Source organism: Monodon monoceros, unplaced genomic scaffold (genome assembly GCF_005190385.1).
Source record: "Monodon monoceros isolate NGI ecotype Baffin Bay Population unplaced genomic scaffold, NGI_Narwhal_1 Super_Scaffold_2, whole genome shotgun sequence".
Lineage (NCBI taxonomy): Eukaryota > Metazoa > Chordata > Mammalia > Artiodactyla > Monodontidae > Monodon > Monodon monoceros.
The window spans coordinates 540,955-560,034 of NW_021703776.1; the positions used below are offsets into that span (position 1 = coordinate 540,955).

At 44.1% G+C, this 19,080-nt stretch overlaps 1 protein-coding gene across 1 annotated transcript in view; it reads left to right on the forward strand.

The window, feature by feature from the left end:
* The window catches only part of ABCA13 (ATP binding cassette subfamily A member 13), a 262,933-nt gene extending 245,564 nt beyond the window's left edge, over positions 1-17,369 (forward strand). The window contains 4 exon segments of the mRNA XM_029233962.1: positions 14,046-14,124; positions 16,500-16,551; positions 16,554-16,633; positions 17,277-17,369. Coding sequence (XP_029089795.1) covers positions 14,046-14,124; positions 16,500-16,551; positions 16,554-16,633; positions 17,277-17,369 — 304 coding nt within the window.
* Positions 17,370-19,080: the final 1,711 nt, after the last annotated feature.

A 19,080-nucleotide genomic window follows, 5' to 3' on the forward strand; every position in this document is an offset into this window, starting at 1 on the left:
CTCCCCCTCCATGCCCCCTATCTCCCCCCACTCTGAGCCCTCCAGCCTTTGCGTCAACCTTGTGATGTGCGATGTGGTCCCTGCCCTGTTCCACCGCAGGCCTCTTGCCACTGTGAGCTCCTCTCAGACCCTCCTCAGCTGCGTTCTCACTCCGTCCTTCTCCGCACTCGGCTGGATCCCCCCATGATGACGTCTTCCTTCCTCCTGGAGGACCTGCCCTCCCCTAAGCCTCCCCCGCCCCAGCCTCCACTGCCTGTGCTCAGTGGCCCTGGAGCCTGGATGCCGTCTGCGGCTCTCCTTTCCCCATTTCCAGTCGGAACAAGAGAGGTGCCAGTGCCCCTGGGTGACCCCCTTCAGGCTCAAGAAATTTGGGAATACGTCCCTCCCCCTTTTGCCCCGGCTAAGGAAGTTGTCTTTTCTGAAATTTGTAGAGCGCAGCCATAACCTGCAGTCTCAGACCCCCTCTCCTCGGTGATCGGGCCCCTTCCCAGGAGTCACTCCTGTTTTCCATTCTCACTTCCACAGCCTATGGAACAGCCCTTCTCCTATGAGTCCCAGGTCTCACCCTTTATCTGGTAGCCATTGGTTACATGTTCTCTTCCCTCCTGGAGTAAGTACTGTGTGTAGATTATCTAGCATGAGATGACACCTATATAGTGCGTTCCAGACACCAGTCCTGAGTGTTCTACACGTATCAGGTAGCTTATTCCTCATGACCACCAACCCAGTAGCCATCATTATGACCCCTTTTTACAGACACAGAAAATAAGACTGGAAAGGTTGAGTGTCATTCCCAGGGTCACTTGTTAGTAAGTGGAAAGTTTGGATGAACCCAAGCACTCTGGTTCCACTTTATTCTGCGACGTGTATCTTCATGATCATCCCTATGTAACAAGTAAAGGGAGTGAAGCCATCATGGGGCTGGGACTCACCTGTGGCCCGTCTGACTCCTGAGCCCCCAGGATGGTCACCTCACACCCAGCCTGCTTCCCGCTGGGGTGCATCCTGGGGCTGTGCAGACGTGTACGGATGCAGACCCTGCCCGGTCTACAACCACATCTGGGCCAATTGCTCTCCCCTGTCGATCTTCCTCTTGGCGGTGTTTCTGTGTGTTCTATTGTCACTAAGTTTCTGACACCCACTCACTTAACATGTTCCTAAGCTGAGAGATGCCTCAGTGAGGTCTCACAAAATATTTATTTATTTATCATTCTTCACTTCCTTTGTCCCTATTTTTGAGGGAGCAATTTGCTTCTTTATCAAGTGTATTTCTTTTACTCCTCAGAAAGGAGGTAGCTGTCCTCAGCATGTGGACACCTGGCTGACCCGCAGAATTCGTCATCACATTTGCCTTCATGACACCGTGTTGCGTGAACATGGTCAGCGTTGCCCTAAGAGTTTCTGATCTGTATGCTCTTCTCCTGCTGGGCATTTTGGGTGGATGCCTCTGGTCTTGGGCATTCAGCTCATGAGTGACGTCATCCAGAGCTGTCACCTTACCAAAGGGGGCACCGTGCTGTCATTTTCCCTCAAGAACGAACAGACTGCTTCTCACCCACAGTGAAGATGGGGGAACGGAAGTGATGAGAGATTTCTCCCTGGATTCAGACTCACATCGTGATTCCTGTTCATTCACGCACATTTGCTGAGGGCCTGTCTCAGGAGCCCAACGCAGGTGTGGTCCCCCCGAGTCAGTAAGTCTGGTGTCAGACGGACATGCATACACAGAAATGTAAACACAACACGCTGTGGTGATTTGGTGAACAAAACGCTGTGTGATGCAATAGTCATCAAATGTTTTGGGGGTGTCTGTGTAGTCACAGGGTGTTGAGCTGGAGAGATGAATAAGGCATGAACCCTAAAGAACAAATCAGAAATTATACAAGAGACTGTAAGTGCTGCACCCAGTAGGGGTTAGGAGGAGACAACACCAGCCCAGTGTTTTAAGTGATGGATTGGCGGGGTGGCTTCGTGGAAGAGGAGGCATTTCAACCAAGTGTATTCATGGGAGGTGACTCAACTATGCATGCGTTGCTGGTGCTGGGAGAGACCTGGAGGTAAACAGCACAAATCGAGTTTGACAAGAGCTGGACTGTCACACAGGCCCAGGGTGAATAGCGGGGCATCCACTTGAAGACAGTCTTTGGGGTTAAACCAAGGAAGACTTAAATGCTGGGGTGAAACGTTAGGGAACAAAGGGAAGGAACGAGAAACAGGAGCAGGAATGGCAATTAAAAGGCGATTCTTGTTCTTTAGCTGGATGTTAATTAAGATGGACTGGAGTTGGCTGGGGACAGGGCGTGTGGGGAAGAAAGCATTGGTGGGGGGCTTTGCAGAACAATAGAATAGAGCTTTACAGCCGGCTGGTCTGGGGAGTCAGGGAGGGAGGAGCCATCATGGTCACTAACCCTCGGGTCTGGGAGATGGAAGATGGGGCTGTCGGGGAGAAATCAGGGTGCCAGGATGGCTGAGGTCGGGGGGAGCGGAGACATGGCTCTGTGAGCTCCAGGAGCTGCCTGGGGGCTTCATAAGGAAGAAACTGCTCTGTGTTCTGCCCTGTGCCCTTCGCCCTGGCAGGAGCCAGGGAAAGAAGCCTAAAGCTGGTGGTGACGGCTGACTCTTGGGTGACAGAGGGAGAGGATAGCCAGGCTCTTCACACCTTTGCATCACTGTTTGTGAACACGGATGTGACAGGTCGGGGCCCTCATCCGTGCTCTTACATCTATTGAAAGGTTACGAAACTCAGGCCATTTGCCAGGTGCTTTTTGTGCATTATCTCATTTAATCCTTACAATGTGATAGCTATGAGTTTACCCACTTCACCCTAAAGAAACTCAGACCTAAAGAATTTAGGCGGTTGGCTCAGAACACAGAGTTACAATTGAAAGAAGCAGTTTTCAAACTCAATGCTCGACTCCTGAGTTCCTTATCCCTTTCATACTACAGCTGTCATCCCCACTCACCTGACCCCAAACTGATGGATCGACAAAGCACTGCAGCAGGGGAGTGGACCCTTCTTCTCTTGCGTCTACTGAGAAAACAGACTCCCCTCTTCCTGAAACACAGACCGACCCCCTTGGATGAGACAGCTGAGATTTAGAGTCAAACTTGTAACACCACCTCTAGGAGCTTGTAAAAGTTCTTTCACATTTCTGAAAGCTGTTTTTTTCTCTTAATGGAGACAATCATACATATTTTGTAATACTGTGAAAAGAAGTAGACGGATATACCAGCCATTTTCCCACCTGAGGCCGTGATGTCCTCTTTTCCCGAGATGAATGCGTGGTTTATTCCCTCAGTTCTCTCAACAGTTACCACTCCAGAGGGGTCTCCAGTATCTAGTCCACCCGCCCATAGCAGCGGAAGAGCCCCTGGAGGTTAGCTGGTATCACGGCCACCTGGAAATAAGAATGCATTTTCCAGCTCTCACGACCAACCGTTACGTGTGGGCACAGAGATAATAGAAGAGGTTCCAGAAACTTCAAGGATATGACTTTGTAGGAAAGGGCATACACTTTTTCTGCCCTTCCTTCCTTCCTTCCTTCCTTCCTTCCTTCCAACCTGAATGCAAATGTAATGGCTAGAGATGAAGCAACCTCAGCAATGGAGGCCTGTGAGCAGAGCAGTGGGACAGAATGGGCCAAAGGAAGGCCTTACGCCTCTGCACTGGCTGACCTCAGACTATAGGCTTGTTCATATCCTGCTGCTTTGGGTTTTCTGTCACTCATCTGTAAATCTGAACAGACGTACTCTGACATGTGAAACACAGCACTGGTGTGTTTACCTGATTATTTTCAACTTCTTCCCAATGGAATATAAATCTCCTGAGGGTAGACCTTTGTTTCTGTTTATTACTGTATGTCTGACATTTGGGACAGTGCCCGATACATGACATGTGCTCAGGGTATTTGTTGAGCAAATAAATAAATGAGTGAATGAATGTAAAGTCCAGAGTGCATGGGGGGTCTTTACTAAACTCTATCTTCTTCCAGGTCCTCCGACTGGCCTTAGAAAGAGGAATCAGAGGAGGCTGTGGAGCATTTGGGGTCTGTCTAGCTTAATGAACAACTACTAATAACAGCAACCAACCCCTTTGATAAAGACTTCCATTCCGATCCCACTGATCTCTGGATGGGGTGAAACCTGCTTTTCTCTCAGAAGCTTCTGTGTTATTCATCCTCCGTTGGCTGCTTTTAGAAGCAGGCTCTGTCTTACTCAGCGTCCCCATTAACAGGAACCATCAGGTGCATGATTCAGGCCTAATTGCTGCCACAGCCTTGGCAGTATTCTCCTGTCACTTCTCTGCGGGGTAGCCAGACTCAGCCCTGATGCACCCCGACCTGCCAAGAACTAATGTGCAATGCAGACAGTGAAAACATGCCTCCAAGGCTTAACGTGCACCACGGGATGGTGAATTCTGATTCTAAACACGGTCTCAGCACGAGAAGACCCAGCCTAGCCAAGGAAATGGATTTCTCTTAGGTCAGAACTATATTTCCATTTTCAAATAATTCAAGATTGGAGTTTGGGAAGTTTATTTACTCTGGGTTCAGTTAGCTTAAAATTTAGATGTGTGTGTGCACTCAGAGAAAAATGCATGAACTTGTAACATTTCATGGTTTCATAGTTGAGAAGCATTTTACAAATTTGATTTTGGGTTCTCTTTTATCAAAAGCATTAAAAAAAAAAAAAACTTTTCCCTGAGTTAGATTTTGTTACATAGAGCAGCAAAATGAAGTTTATAAGATGCAGTGGCTTATACGATCATCATTCGTCCTCCTGAAGCTGCAGGTTGGCGGCTCTCTCCCAACTGTCTCTCATCCTTCTCCTGGGATAAGCCTCCGAGCAGTGGGGCTACAAAACGGAATGGCCAAACTGCACAAGTACGATTCAAGCCTGAGGTCACATCACACCTGCCAAACCAAGTCATGTGGCTAAAGAAAAAGAGTAGAAAAGTAGGGCAAGAACACAGCAAGGTTATGTGGTGAAGGGTGTGGGCATGGGAGGGTGCAGAGAGTTGGGGCCATGTTTACAAACTACTACAATCCCAAACATTTGTCACTAATTTTTTTTTAAACAGTAGCCACCCTCTTTCTTTGCTTTTTAACAGATGAATTGAGATATACTTCACATGTCCTGTAACTCTCCCATTTAAAGTGTATCATTCAGTGTATTCACAGTTATGAGCAGCCATCTCCACAGCCAATTTTAGAACATTTTCATCATCTCAAAAAGAAACCCTATCCCTTTAGCTAACCCCCTTCTATTCATTCCAGTTCTAAGCCCTCACTAGTCTGTTTTCTGTCTATTATTAACATATTAATGGAATTACATAGTGTGTGGTCTTTTCTGACTGGCGGCTTTCACTTAGCATAATACTTGAAAGTTCATCCGTGTTATCAGTACTTCATTTCTTTTTATGGCCAAATAATATACAACACTTTGTTTATCCACTGTCAATGGGCAATGGATTGTCAGTTGGATTGTTTCCACCTTTTGGCTATTAGGCATTCTGTTGTCATAAACAATCAGGTGTGAGTTTTCGTATGGACATATCTTTTTATTTCTTTGGGCATATACCTTGGAGCGAAATTTTGGGGTCATATAGTAACTCTGTGCTTAACCATTGAAGGAACTGTCAGACTGTTTTCCAAATTGGCTGCACCATTTTACGTTCCTGTCAACAGTGAGTGAAGGTTCCATTTTCTCTACATCCTTACCGTTACTTTAATTCTCTGACTTTTCATTCCAGCCATCCCAATGAATGTTAAGTAGTATCTCGCTGTGATTTTGAGCTGCATTTCTCTGATGACTAATGATGTTGAACATATGTCCATGTGCTTGTTGCCCATTTGAATGTCTTCTGTGGAGAAATGTCTATTCATATCTTTTGCCCATTTAAAAGAAATTAGGTTGTCTTTTTATTATGTATTTGAAAGAGCTGCATACTCTGGGTACCAGTCCCTTTTCAGATAGATGACTTGCAGATGTTGTCTTTGATACATGGTTTGCCTTTTCACTTTGAGAACATCCTTAGAAGCACAGTTGTTTTTAATTTTGAAAAGGCCCAACTTATCTATTGTTTCTTTTGTTTTTCATGTTTTTTGTGTCATATCTGAGAATCCATTGTGAAATCAGAGACAATGAAGACTTTCCACTATGCATGATTCTAAGATTTTCATCATTTTAACACTTACATTTAGATATTTGATCCATTTTGCATAAGCTTTGGTATCAACTGTGGGCATTGCATATGCATCCAGCTCTCTCAGAACTATTTGATGAAAAGATGATTCTTCCATTGAATGGTCCAGGCCACCTTGTCAGAAATCAGTTGGCCACAGGCCCACAGGCTTATTTCTGGACCGAATTCTGTTTCATTGACCCATGTATCTATTCCTGATGCTACCACTCTGTCTTGATCACTGCTTTCAAGTAAGTTTTGAAATTAGTGTTAGTCCTTGAGCTATCTCCTCTTTTGTAAGATTGTTTTAGCTAGCCTAGGTCCACTGCAATTCCATATGAATTTTAGAATCAGCTTGTAATTTCCACAGAGAATTCAACACGGATTCTTACAGAGATTATGTTGAATCTCTAGGCCAATTTGAGGAGTATTGTCGTCTTAACAATGTTAAGTCCTCTGAGTCATGAACGTGGTGTGCTTTTCTGCTTATTTAAATCTTCTTTAATTTCTTTTAACGATGTTTTCTAGTTATAAAATATAAATTCTGCATTTCTTTTGTTAAATTTAATCTTAAGTGTTTTATTTATTTTGATGCTATTATAAATGGAATTAAAAATTTTTTTCATTTTCTAAGTGTTTGTTGCAAGTGTGTAGAAGTCATTTTTATGCATTGCTCTTGTATCTTACAACCTTGCTGGACACATTTATGAGTTCCTACAGTATTTAGTGGATTCCTTGGGCATTTCTATATATACGCTCACGCTGTTTATAAATGTAATTTTACTTCTTCCTTTTCAATATGGATGCCTTTTATTTATTTTTCTTACAAAATGGCTCTAGGTAGAAACTTCCCTTTTATTCTTGCGTTGTTGAGTGTTTTTAATCATAAAAAAGTGTTGGCTTTTGCCAAATGTTTTCTCTGCATCTATTGAGATGATCATATTGTATTATATTAGCTGATTTTCAGATATTAAACCAACCTTGCATTCCTAGGATAAATCACACTTGATAATGGTATGTAATTGTTTTTTATGTTCAGTTTGTTAGTATTTTGTTGAGCATTTTTGTGTCCATGTTCATAACAGATATTGGTCTCTCAAAAACAGATATTGTTTTTCTCTTTTGATACTTTTACCTGGTTTGGTATCCTGGTAATACTGGCCTCATAAAATCAGTGGGGAAGTGTTCTTCCTCTTCTATTTTTTAGAAGAATTTATGATCCCAATTAACATTTTCTTTGATATGGATCATCTAGTTTTTAATTCATGTTTGGAGGAATCCAGGGTAATACTGAGAAAATATTTACTGTCTTGATGACTTGTTTCACAGCCCATATATCATTAGGGTCTTCTCTGCCCATGGGAAATGGGAATACCTGCCTGAATTCATGGCAGCAAGGGTTCAGAGTCCCCTGTCCGAGGGGCCCTGTGAGTTCCTGGTGCATCATCACCTTGTCACATGCCCCACTGTCTCTGTGCACCTATGGGCCCCCCACCCCATGTGCTTGCTGCTGGGACTGGGACCACGTCGGCTCAGCTGTGTGCCCCTCTCATTATTCGCCCCCCAAACACGTCAGTCTCCAGTGTTCTGTGAACTTAGTCTTCTTCCTGTTGTTGTTGAACGTAGAGCTGAGGGGGAGGCGGGCACAGCACAGCACAGAGCTTCCTGTCCACCCGGTCCCGTCCTGAGCCCTCTGTTGCTCACTGGCCAGACTCCTCTGGTGGTCAGTATGTACCCGCCCTGCTGTCCAGCAGGAATGTTTCAGCCATGTTGAGGCCCCAGAGACTTCCTCCCTGGGTCTGGCTTCTTGAAGCATTTTCTCAGCAAAGGGAGGGAGGCTGCCTCTTAATTCCTCTCTGCTAAGAAAATCATTCATTTTCCTCATTATTCCATTATTGTTTTAAAGCCTGTATTACATGGGATCTGACTGGAGTCCACAGAGATTATCTGGGAAACGAAATTCAGAAGAGCTTTAATTGCATCTTCCGAGAGGATCATCCCTTCTATACCCCCTCCACACCTCCAGACCGCGGCCGGTCAGAATCAAGTGCATTTGCTTGTGGGCAGGGAGCCGAGCCCTCGCCCTGCCCGGAAGGGCTTTACGAAGCCGTGATCACTGCCCACAGGGCAGCTGAGCGGAGTGCAGGCTCTGAGGTTCCCCATCTTAATGATGCTGTTTCCCTCCCGAGGTCTCACCTGTGAGTGCTTGGGCCGTCTCTCCAGGCAGCACTCACCCAGCCGGGAGGAAAATTGCCCTGACTTTTTTCCGTGGGGCATTTGCTTAATTACGTTGAAAGGCTCAGAGAGAAAAATCAAGGTGAGAATGACTACTTTAGTCCCCACCACCTCTGTGGGGGCGGTGGAGTGAGCACAGTGTGGCGGCTGAGTCTGTCAGCAGGCAGACCCCCAGGGTTTGCCGTGTTATGAAGTCTGATGTGACAGGGCATCCATCCAGCTGCTCGAAATGTCTCCTTTTCCCAAAGACTCTTCCCTTCTTGTACTGATGTCACCCAGGATGGACAGATACCTAAACCACAGAAATGCCATTCTCTTTCATGATCAGGCTTCTGATCGTGTTTGCTTTAGGAAAACGTGCCACTCTGTAACATTTCCAAGTTAGGGCCTGCGTTTCCTACTGAGATTCAGTGGGGCTGTGCCAGGAATCCCACCCAATGCTAGGACATTTGTTTTCTATTTGTTTTCAGATGGCTTATGTGGTTTTCTACTAAACTGAACCAACCTGCTCAGTGAAATAATTTTTGTAGTTTGCCATTGGCCCCTACTTTTTTCTTTTTTTTGTGGTACGCAGGCCTCTCACTGTTGTGGCCTCTCCCGCTGTGGAGCACAGGCTCCGGACGCGCAGGCTCAGCGGCCATGGCTCACGGGCCCAGCCACTCCACGGCATGTGGGATCTTCCCGGACTGGGGCACGAACCCGTGTCCCCTGCATCGGCAGGCGGACTCTCAACCACTGCGCCACCAGGGAAGCCCTTGGCCCCTACTTTTATGCAGGAGGATTTTTACACGTTTAGAAGCTTTTTTATGCTTCTATTGATCAGAAAATCACATAAATAATTTATTTCAACAATAAAGACCTCTGTTGACTCCCCCCTCCACACTCTGAGTGAAAGTTATCTTCTGTTACTCAGAGTAGAAATCATGGTGTCAGGGCTTCAACTTTATGGATAGTAGTTAAACTTATATCTCAAGTTTCTCTTTAAAAATGAAAAGAATAAAAAAAGAAATGTCTACTTATCAGGATTGAGAAATATAGAAAATCACATGTACTACTACCAGCCTTAAAATATATCTTTTATCTATCTAGATTCTAAGGCATTTCTGAAATGAAGAAAAATGTTGAGAGATCGTGAAAAAAATGCAGGAAGCTGGATGAGGGCCCTGGTCTTAAGCTGAAATCTCAGCACCCTGAAAACAACGTGGTCCATGGTGCTGGTTGGGCAGGTGACAGGGGTCTAGTGCTGCAGGAGAGGGTGCTTACTTTACCATCCTTCTGACCTGACTATTTCCTCATGCTTTAAAAATGGTCCTTTTCAATTCTCCCCCAAAGAAAAGAAAACCTATAGAAATATTCAGCCCATTTTGCTTTTCATTTAGGAGAGAAATTTTAACAAAAAATTTAATCCGCTCACTGATTCATCAAACAGTGCCTGGACGCCAGGCAGGAGAGCTGATGGGCCTTGCCTTCGAGCAGCTTTGCTGTAGCAGCTGATCAAATAGGAGGATGCTCCACACATGGGAATGCACAGGAGAAGGGCATCCTGACCCTGAGAGCCCAAGGGAACCTTTGGAGGCAAAGGCCTCCACACTCAGCATAGGACCTTGCACAAGGAGCACCAAATCAACACGTTGAATAAATGGAGAAAAGGGATCAGGTATGAGCAGAATGAAAAGCCGAAGGCAAGGGCATGCTTCAGGTCATGGAGAGCCTGGCAGGCTGAGCCCAAGAGTTTGACTTTATTTATTTTTTTATATTTTATTGGAGTTTAGTTGATTTACCATGTTGTGTTAGTTTCTTCTGCACAGCAAAGTGACTCAGATATACATGTATATATATCCTTTCTTTTCATATTCTTTTCCATTATGGATTATCCCAGGATACTGAATAGAGTTCCCTGTGCTCTACAGTAGGACCTTGTTGTTTATCTCTTCTCTTTACGTAATAGTTGCCTCAGGAGTTTGACTTCAGAGGGAAGATGTCCAATCTTTTGGTGAAGGCTGCGTGGCCTCCAAGTTCTGAGACAGTTCTGCTGGCCTTTGCTCGTGGCAGCTTTGACCTGTGCTCTGAATTCTGGATCTGCAGCTGGTGGGGTCATTTAAGAACCTGGCATCCTGGCTGTAGAGAGGAATCTTCATGCTCAGAGGCGTGTGAACATGGATCAACCTTCTCTTCACTGTGAGGCTGTGTCACCTGCCCCCTGAGATCTTGCCTTTAAACTCAGAAGTTCACAGAGGCTCTTTCCAAAGTCCCTTTCTTCCCTGGGAGGAATGCTGGTGCCAGCTGCCAAAGGCTGCTTTTCATTCGTTCGCTGTCAGAGGCTCTCTTTTTTTTGTTTTCCAGCATCTTTATTGGAGTATAATTGCTGTACAATGGTGTGTTAGTTTCTGCTTTATAACAAAGTGAATCAGTTATACATAAACATATATCCCCATATCTCCTCCCTCTTGCATCTCCCTCCCTCCCACCCTCCCTATCCCACCCCTCTAGGTGGTCACAAAGCACCGAGCTGATCTCCCTGTGCTATGCGGCTGCTTCCCACTAGCTATCTACCTTACGTTCGGCAGTGTATATATGTCCATACCATTCTCTCACTTTGTCACAGCTTACCCTTCTCCCTCTCCATATCCTCAAGTCCATTCTCTAGGAGGTCTGTGTCTTTATTCCCGTCTTGCCCCTAGGTTCTTCATGACCTATTTTTTTCTTAGATTCCATATATATGTGTTAGCATGCGGTATTTGTTTTTCTCTTTCTGACTTATTTCACTCTGTGTGACAGACTCTAGGTCCATCCACCTCACTACAAATAACTCAATTTCGTTTCTTTTTATGGCTGAATAATATTCCATTGTATATATGTGCCACATCTTCTTTATCCATTCATCTGTTGATGGACACTTAGGTTGCTTCCATGTCCTGGCTGTTGTAAATAGAGTTGCAATGAACATTTTGATACATGACACTTTTTGAATTATGGTTTTCTCAGGGTATATGCCCAGTAGTGGGAGGCTCTCTTTATGTTAATGCCTTCCCTGCATACTTCTCAGGACCGTTCGGATTTGCATCTGCAGTGGTTAGAAAGGTTCCTGAAACAGACTTAACTGAAGTGGAAGTAATAAAGGCCCTGGCCCTGGAGAGACGTGGTTTTGAGTCAGAAGGCCTGGGTAGTCCCATCTCTGCTAGTGATAAGCTGAGTCACGGTGAGAAGCCCAGACCTCTTTGGGGCTCACAGTATTATTATAAATATGTGATATGATATATGATATCATATCATATGATCTAATCTAGTCCTAATCTAATCTAATCTAATCTAATATATAGTAATTCCCCTACATACCAACCTTCAGGTCGCGAACTTTCAAAGATGGGAACGTGCGTTCGCATGTCCAGTCACATAAGTTAGTTCAGGTGTCTGGCGTACATCGTCACGTGCGTGCATCCTCTACAAGTGGCTGTGCTTCGGGGCACTTTACTGTACAGGACTGTATAGAGTACAATAGTGCAGTATCTTTATTTCAAGCCCAGGGTGTCTGGAAGCAAGCGTAAAAGCAGCAGTGATGTAGCTGGTACTGCTAAGAAAAGCCAGCTCTTGTACTATACTAGTGTATACTTTTCAAGGTACTGTCCTGTAGATTAAAAATGTTTTCTTTATTTTTGGTGTTTGTTTTTTATGTGTTACTTGTGTGAAAAGTATTATAAACCTACTACAGTACAGTACTATATAGCCGATTGGGTTAGTTGGGTACCTAGACTAACTTTGTTGGACTTACGAACAAATTGGACTTATGAATGAGCTCTCAGAATGGAACTCATTTTTATGTAGGGGACTTACTGTAATTAATATAACATAATATAATATAATGAAGTACTTGATGTGAAAGTATTCATATCAAGAATGCCATGCTCGTGGGCGATTAGAGAGGACTGTTTGGAGCTTGAATGTAACCGACAAGTATCCATCACTCAGCCAGCCCTCCTTATTCTCTCATTGGCTTTTATAATACACGTGTGTGTGTTTGTTATGTCATTAGTGCGTTGCCTGCTCCCCTGTTTTAGCGTCTATTAGGTGTATTACACTGAATGTTTGTGGTACCTAAATGTTGTATCCCAGCAGTGGTCCAATGCTTCTTACAGGTGCCTTCCCTGGTAGATGACGCTGTTTATTTATCTTTATGTAATCGCCGACTTTGCAAATGATGTGGACATGATCTGTTGTCTGGAAATGTGAGAGGAATGAGAGACTATATAAGCGAATAACTCCTTGGTTCCTTTGAAAGCTTTTAGACTGGAAAGCACATGAATCAAATAAATCCTTTGTGGAATTTAGATCATTGGCATAAATGTGTGTAGGTTATAGGCAGAAATGAGAAAGGAAGGCTAACATAAATTAGATACTCGCATCGTGAATGCATTTGATAATCTGCAAAGATTCTCTTAGTTATTGAAGATGCTGTGCTTTTATAACTTTCTGTCTACATGTCTTGTTGAGTATTCTAGAGAGGTCCTCAGGAATTTGCCAACCAATTTCAGAAACATATTCTCTTGAGTTTTTTTTTTTTCTAAGAACTGTGTAACTCAGATTCTCTAGAGTAAAGCTGAATTTTAAACATTAATATGTATATATTCTTATAGTGAGAACTTGTTAGACAATTATTGGAATTTAGTGTGCATTTTTAAAAATGAATTAGGAAAATACGCCTGGAGGGCTGCCATTCCTGTGAATGTGAATTAGATCGTAGCGTGTGTGAAAGAGCAAAGTCATTTCTGCTTACTCAGTGTTGCCTCTCACCCTTGTACTTTTATGTAGCAAATGCAGCAAATATGTGTCCTGATTTTTAAATTTTATTTTATTGAAGTCTAGGTGATTTACAATGTTGTGTTGATTTATTTCATATTCTTTTCCATTGTGGTTTATCACAGGATATTGAATATAGTTTCTTGTGCTCTACACTAGGATCTTGTTGTTTATCTATTCTGTATATAATAGTTTGCATCTGCTAATCCCAAACTCCCACTCCATCCAACAACCCCCACTTGGCAACCACAAGTCTGTTCTCTATGTCTGCGAGTCTGTTTCTGTTTCATAGATAGGTTCATTTGTGTCATATTTTAGATTCCACATATAAGCGATATCATATAATATTTGTTTTTCTCTGTCTGACTTACTTCACTCAGTATGATAACCTCTAGGTCCATCTGTGTTCTGATTTTTCATTTGCTTTATCTAACTTCCCCAGATAAATTGTGAGCATCTTCCCCAAATAAATTGTGAGCATCTTCACACCAGAGAAAGGGCTCCTTCATTTTGGCCACGTCCTGGGCAGAACCTTGGTTTCACTGCACATTTATTCACCTGCTTCCTCAGTTCCAGGCACTGTCCCACCTAAGCTACAGGGTTTCACGCACTCGGTTCTCTGACAGCCGCCTCGGGGAACTGGTTTCATGATCCCATTTTCTAGATGAAGGAACCGAGGTGGGAAAAGTTGACTCCCTGGGGTCAGAGGTCTGAAGTGAGCATGGGGGCTGGGGAGAGGGGGCTGGATCACACCCAGGCTATCCAGATGCTTTGACCTTTGCCCCCAGGATCGTCATCACCACCTGACCAGGAGCACCTCTCCATCCTTCAGCTGTCCCCCTCCAGCCTGTCCCCCCCAGGACAGCTGCGAGCTCTCTGATGGGCAGCAGCTCCTGAAGCAGCCCCTCCCCGTGGGGGTCATTCAAGGATCTGGGCTTCAGCTCTTCTCTATGGGGAATATTAAATGCGCACCTGCCCCGGATGCTGTCGTGGACATGGAGCTGGGACCCTTGCACCTCGGCAGCACTGCGTCTGACACGGGCCCGGAGCGGGCGGGGCGACAGAACACACACGTCCTGTGCTGACCCGGGCGGGGGTCGGCCTCAGAGAGTCCCGAGAGCGAACTTAGGCGACCTGCGTCTCCGGCTGCTTTCACCGATGTTCTGTCCTCAGCAACCTGTCAGCCCTGAGTGGCCTGGAAACCGTTAGCTCGAAATAGCGGGAGGCTGTTGGAGTCACACACAGGTCTCAGGGGATCTGAAAGCAGGGCAGGACGCTGGGACACAGAACCAGGACGAGGATCTCTGGGTGCTCACAAGGCTGATCCATGTCCCTGAAGCGTGGCCACACTACCTTTGGCCTCTTCTTCACCAGGTAGATTCACCGGAAAAGTGCTTTACCCATAAACATGTTAGTCAATCTCACTTACGGAAAACTTCCTTAAATGTAACCATTTCCCCAGCAATGCTTTGTAAATGAAGGTGCTTGTAAGGCTCTGAGCATGCCTTTTTTCATCCATTCATTCATTCATTTGACTAATATTTATTAGTTCTAAGTACTTGGGGTACATACATCAGTGAAGAAAACCAACGAAAAATTGCTAACATCTTGATATATTTGTGTATTTGCTTTCATTCAATAGATCTTTACTGAGATGCGGGGCATCTGGGGTATGCAGTAGAATAATCACTCATGGTTTTGGGAAGCCCTATGCATTCTTGGAGGTCACTGTTTGAGGTTGTGTATGGTACGAACGTAACCTTGGGTGTGGTCGCTCAGACCCCAGCAGACCTACCGCCCACAGCTCTGCAATGTCAGGCCGAGGGGCCCCTGTAGTCACAGGGCCCGCAGGGTTAAGTACAGTTGGGAGAGCTGTTTTCTGTGATAAACGAATGCCTGGCTTCATCCCGTAAGCAGCCCCTATTCCCTTCCATCCTTCCCAGCCACGCTGTCATCCCTTGAAGCTGGGATGTTCTCAGGGTCTGTCTCCAGCCCAGCTCTGCCTTCTTAACTCAGTACTTTGCTTTCACACTTTCACCCTCCCTCTTGTATGGACTAGGTGTTGATTCCAGAATTTGCTGATTTTTTGAAAAGATAAATCAGTCTCTGTGTCAATGAATTATAGCAAACTGCACAAGTGAGTTATAATTACTTCCTGAGATATCGCTTATCGTTCTGGCCTCATTGCAAAGTATAGGCCACACTTCTCCCCGCAAAATAGCAGGGGTGGTGGATCTCACCTGACCTCGCTGAAGGACGACAAGCCTGCTTTTCCCCTTGTTGGGTCACCCAGAGCAGATGGTGGTTACTCATCCCCCCTTTTCTGTGGGAACAACTTCATCACACAGTTTGTTTTGTTGAGGATGGAAGATACAAAAGTTAATTTCTCCCATGCATTTGCTGTGGGGTTCGTAGACTCAGGGATTTCAACATTAATTCACAGGAAGGGCCCTGGGCTTGAGATTACAACCCTCTACACACTTGATGCAAAGTGTGGTCCCTGAGCCAGCCGGTCTTCATCACCTGGGAGCAGGTGAGAGCTGCAGCATCTCAGTCCCCAGCATACTGACCCCAAATTTGCACTTTACCAAGGGGACCAGGCGATCCTTGTACACACAAATGTCTGAGAAGCGCCATCTGCAGTTCTCTTGGATGACCCCATGATTCCAGTTTGTCGTAACTTCTAATAGATTGTAGTCCGCAAAGGAGCTACGCATTGTGTGTCTATTTCATCCACGACCATTTGGTAAAATCCTACCCGGCGAGAAGCATGCTGTCCAAGTCACAGCGGTTCAAGGACCACTCTAAACTACCCCATGAACCCGTTGTTGGGATCTCCATGTGCACCCGTGGAAATGAGGCTCAGAACGGTTAAACATCTCACCAGGAGCTGGTCAGCTAACGATGGGGATGGCCGGGTGCTCCCGTGTGAGGTTCAGGTGTCTCTGTGCATCTCTGTGATGTCACATATACCTCCTTTTTCTCAGCTTTCGATAGGTGTCTTCTTTCCCCTAGAGAGGGCTTTCCAGGCTTGTGGCAAGGCGAGGGGGGGCAGAAAGGGGCAGAGAGGCCACCCCACCCAGGGGGACACCTCTTATCAAATATGCCTTGTGGTGAATCGTAGCCCATGACCATTCTCTGGAGACTCACAAAACTGACCCCCACACCTAGTTAGTATTTAAAGGTGTGGTTTGCAAAAAGGTAATTTATTTGGCAATTAAATAGAGTGTGATCAATTTTGCTTAAGATTCTTAACCTTGTGATCCAATTTTTTTTTTTCTTTTAGGGGCAGCGCCTTAATTTATCGGAATACCATGTGCCAAAAAGATGGGCATGCTTAGCCTGTGCAGAGTTCTGGAGGACAATAAAAACTTCCTGAGTATCAAATATTACTCCATCAAGCACACCCCTCTGGAGCAGGTCTGGTACCTCAAAGGCGTCACCACGTTGTTTTTCTTGAGGCCTACTCCAGCCGATTTAAAAATGAGCCAGATTATACTTCTTGAGATCACCATTTCTTTTATTAATCACCATTTGAGTTTGCAAAAGTCTGATAAAGATGGTGAGTGTGAGGGGCCCCATTTATTGTGTGCTCTCCACTCAAGGTAAATATTCGACGTTCAGGGCTTCCATCTGCTCATAATTTCATTGGTCGCTCAGTAAACAGGTCAGGCCCCGTCAGCCTTCCCATCCCCACTTACCCACCGGCCCCCGCCAATAAGTAAAGGGGCTCCACTGTAAGTGAGCTGACTTTGGGAAGAAAAGTGCTTGGTTCCCTGAGTCCCAGAAGGTGAAATTAGATCACAGGTTCAATCTAAAGCCGTGCTTAAGGCATCGAGAATTTCCTGACGATTTATTAATTTTCCAGAAATGTTTATCATTCCTGGAGTTGGGTCCTCAGAAGACCTACCTGTTGAGGGTGATTTAGGAAGGGGTGCTATGAATGAATGGTTATGAGTCTTAGGAAAAGTTGGGCAGGGCTTGGAGAAGATGTTCCCTGTAATAGTTGAGAACAAAGGGTTGAGTGTTCCTCGAAGTTAATTATTTTCATCATTTCTTTCAGATATTTGTTAATTTTGCGACTGAGCAGCAACAAACTGCATCACCTTCTGATCCGTCCACCGGTCGCGAGCACCCACAGAACCTGCCTGTCTAAGTACTGAAGAAGATGCTGTTCAGAGAAATAAAACCTCCTCTTTTGTTATAATTAAGATTCAAAGATCAAAGGAGTGAGTGGGCACAGAGGAGCTGGAAGACACAGGGCAGGCAGTCCAATCTCATTCTCTCCTTCATTTTCTGTTTTGAAACTCTTTGTTAATTACACACTGAAAGGTCATTCTTTTCTGCAGACTTTTGGGCAGTTCCTCTGATTCAGTTACTGTCTTTGCCAAGGCGAGATGGGCCGGCTTCCTGGGACATGGGAAGGAATTGACATTCCTTCTGGAGCTGGAAAGGCTGTCAGAGTTTGTCCAGGTCAAACATTCCATTTTAATTTTAAGGAAACTGAGGCCCCCAAGGCTAATCTATTTTTTGTTGTCCTTTTACTAGATTATGCTTACATGTGTCTAAATAACAATTCAGTGATTTAAATGTACCGCTTCTCTAACCCTGGATGACATTATATGTTATGAGATGAAAGCATACCATTTTTTCTTACAAAAGATGCTTTTAAAAAAATAGGGATTAAAGAGCTTTTCAGTCAATGCTTTAGCAAAATTAAATAATTTGAACTGGGTACTCTGTATCATTTACAAAAAGTGTGACCAGAATTTCACAGATTATAAATTTTGGGGAATATAGAAAGAAATATAATATAGGTGTATTTTCTTTTTATTAATTTGGATTAATAATTACCGTTCTTAAAGTCATTCTAAGTCAGTGGTTTTCAAAGTGTGTTGGTCCCCATAATAGCTGCATTTGCATCTCTTGGGAGCTTGGCAGAAATGAAGGTTCTCAGGCCCAACCCCAAAATCTAAAACTCTAGGGTAGGAGCCCTGCAGTCTCCGTTTAAACAAGTCTCCCTGGTTTCTGTAGCACATTCCAGTTTGAATACCAACGGTCTAAGGAAATATCTAGGTACCTTCTAATTATACAAGCAAAACTAGCACCATATGTAGTAAACATTAATTTTCAAACAATTTTTATATTTCTAAAACTCTGTCATTCTCAGAATTATTGTCCTCAGAGTATTTTAAAATATAAAGTGCTCAGATGTGGCTCTGAAAGGCTTTGTAAACCCCACCACTTGCATTTTATAGTTAGTAAAACACATCAAATCACCGTGTCTGCTCCTCAAAATGGTTTCCAATCAGACACTTCAGAGTTGAAATATTTCTCAACCTGCTTTGAGTAACATTCTTCTAAAATCCCAATGGAGGACTGCACTGATTTTATTTTACAACTTAACCGTATCCAATTAAGTTTTTGAGTGACAGTAGCTTGTGATCAAAGAAAAACGCTTTCTTGTGGTATTTCTTTGCTGAAGCAAGATTTCATTAAAATATATCTTTCCTGAACATAATTCTGTACTGGAGATATTTTTAAATGTTAAGGATTAAGCCAGTTATGGATCGTTTTGATTGAATGATTTTGATTCACGTATATCACATGAATTATGCTTTCTAAAAGAAGTTACAATTTAGGGTTTTATGATTTTTCTCCCAATTCTACCATTGTCTCATTGTCAAAATGAAAGATGTAATCTTTTGTTGTTGTTGTTGAATCAATAAGTAACGTTTGTGAAACACAAACATGTTTATACTGCCATGAATAAATGAAGTGTGCTTTAATGTAATTGTGTTTCTGCCAGTATATTTCCTTGCATCTTTAGGGATCTAATTTAATTTTGGTAAGGAGGAAATGAAACT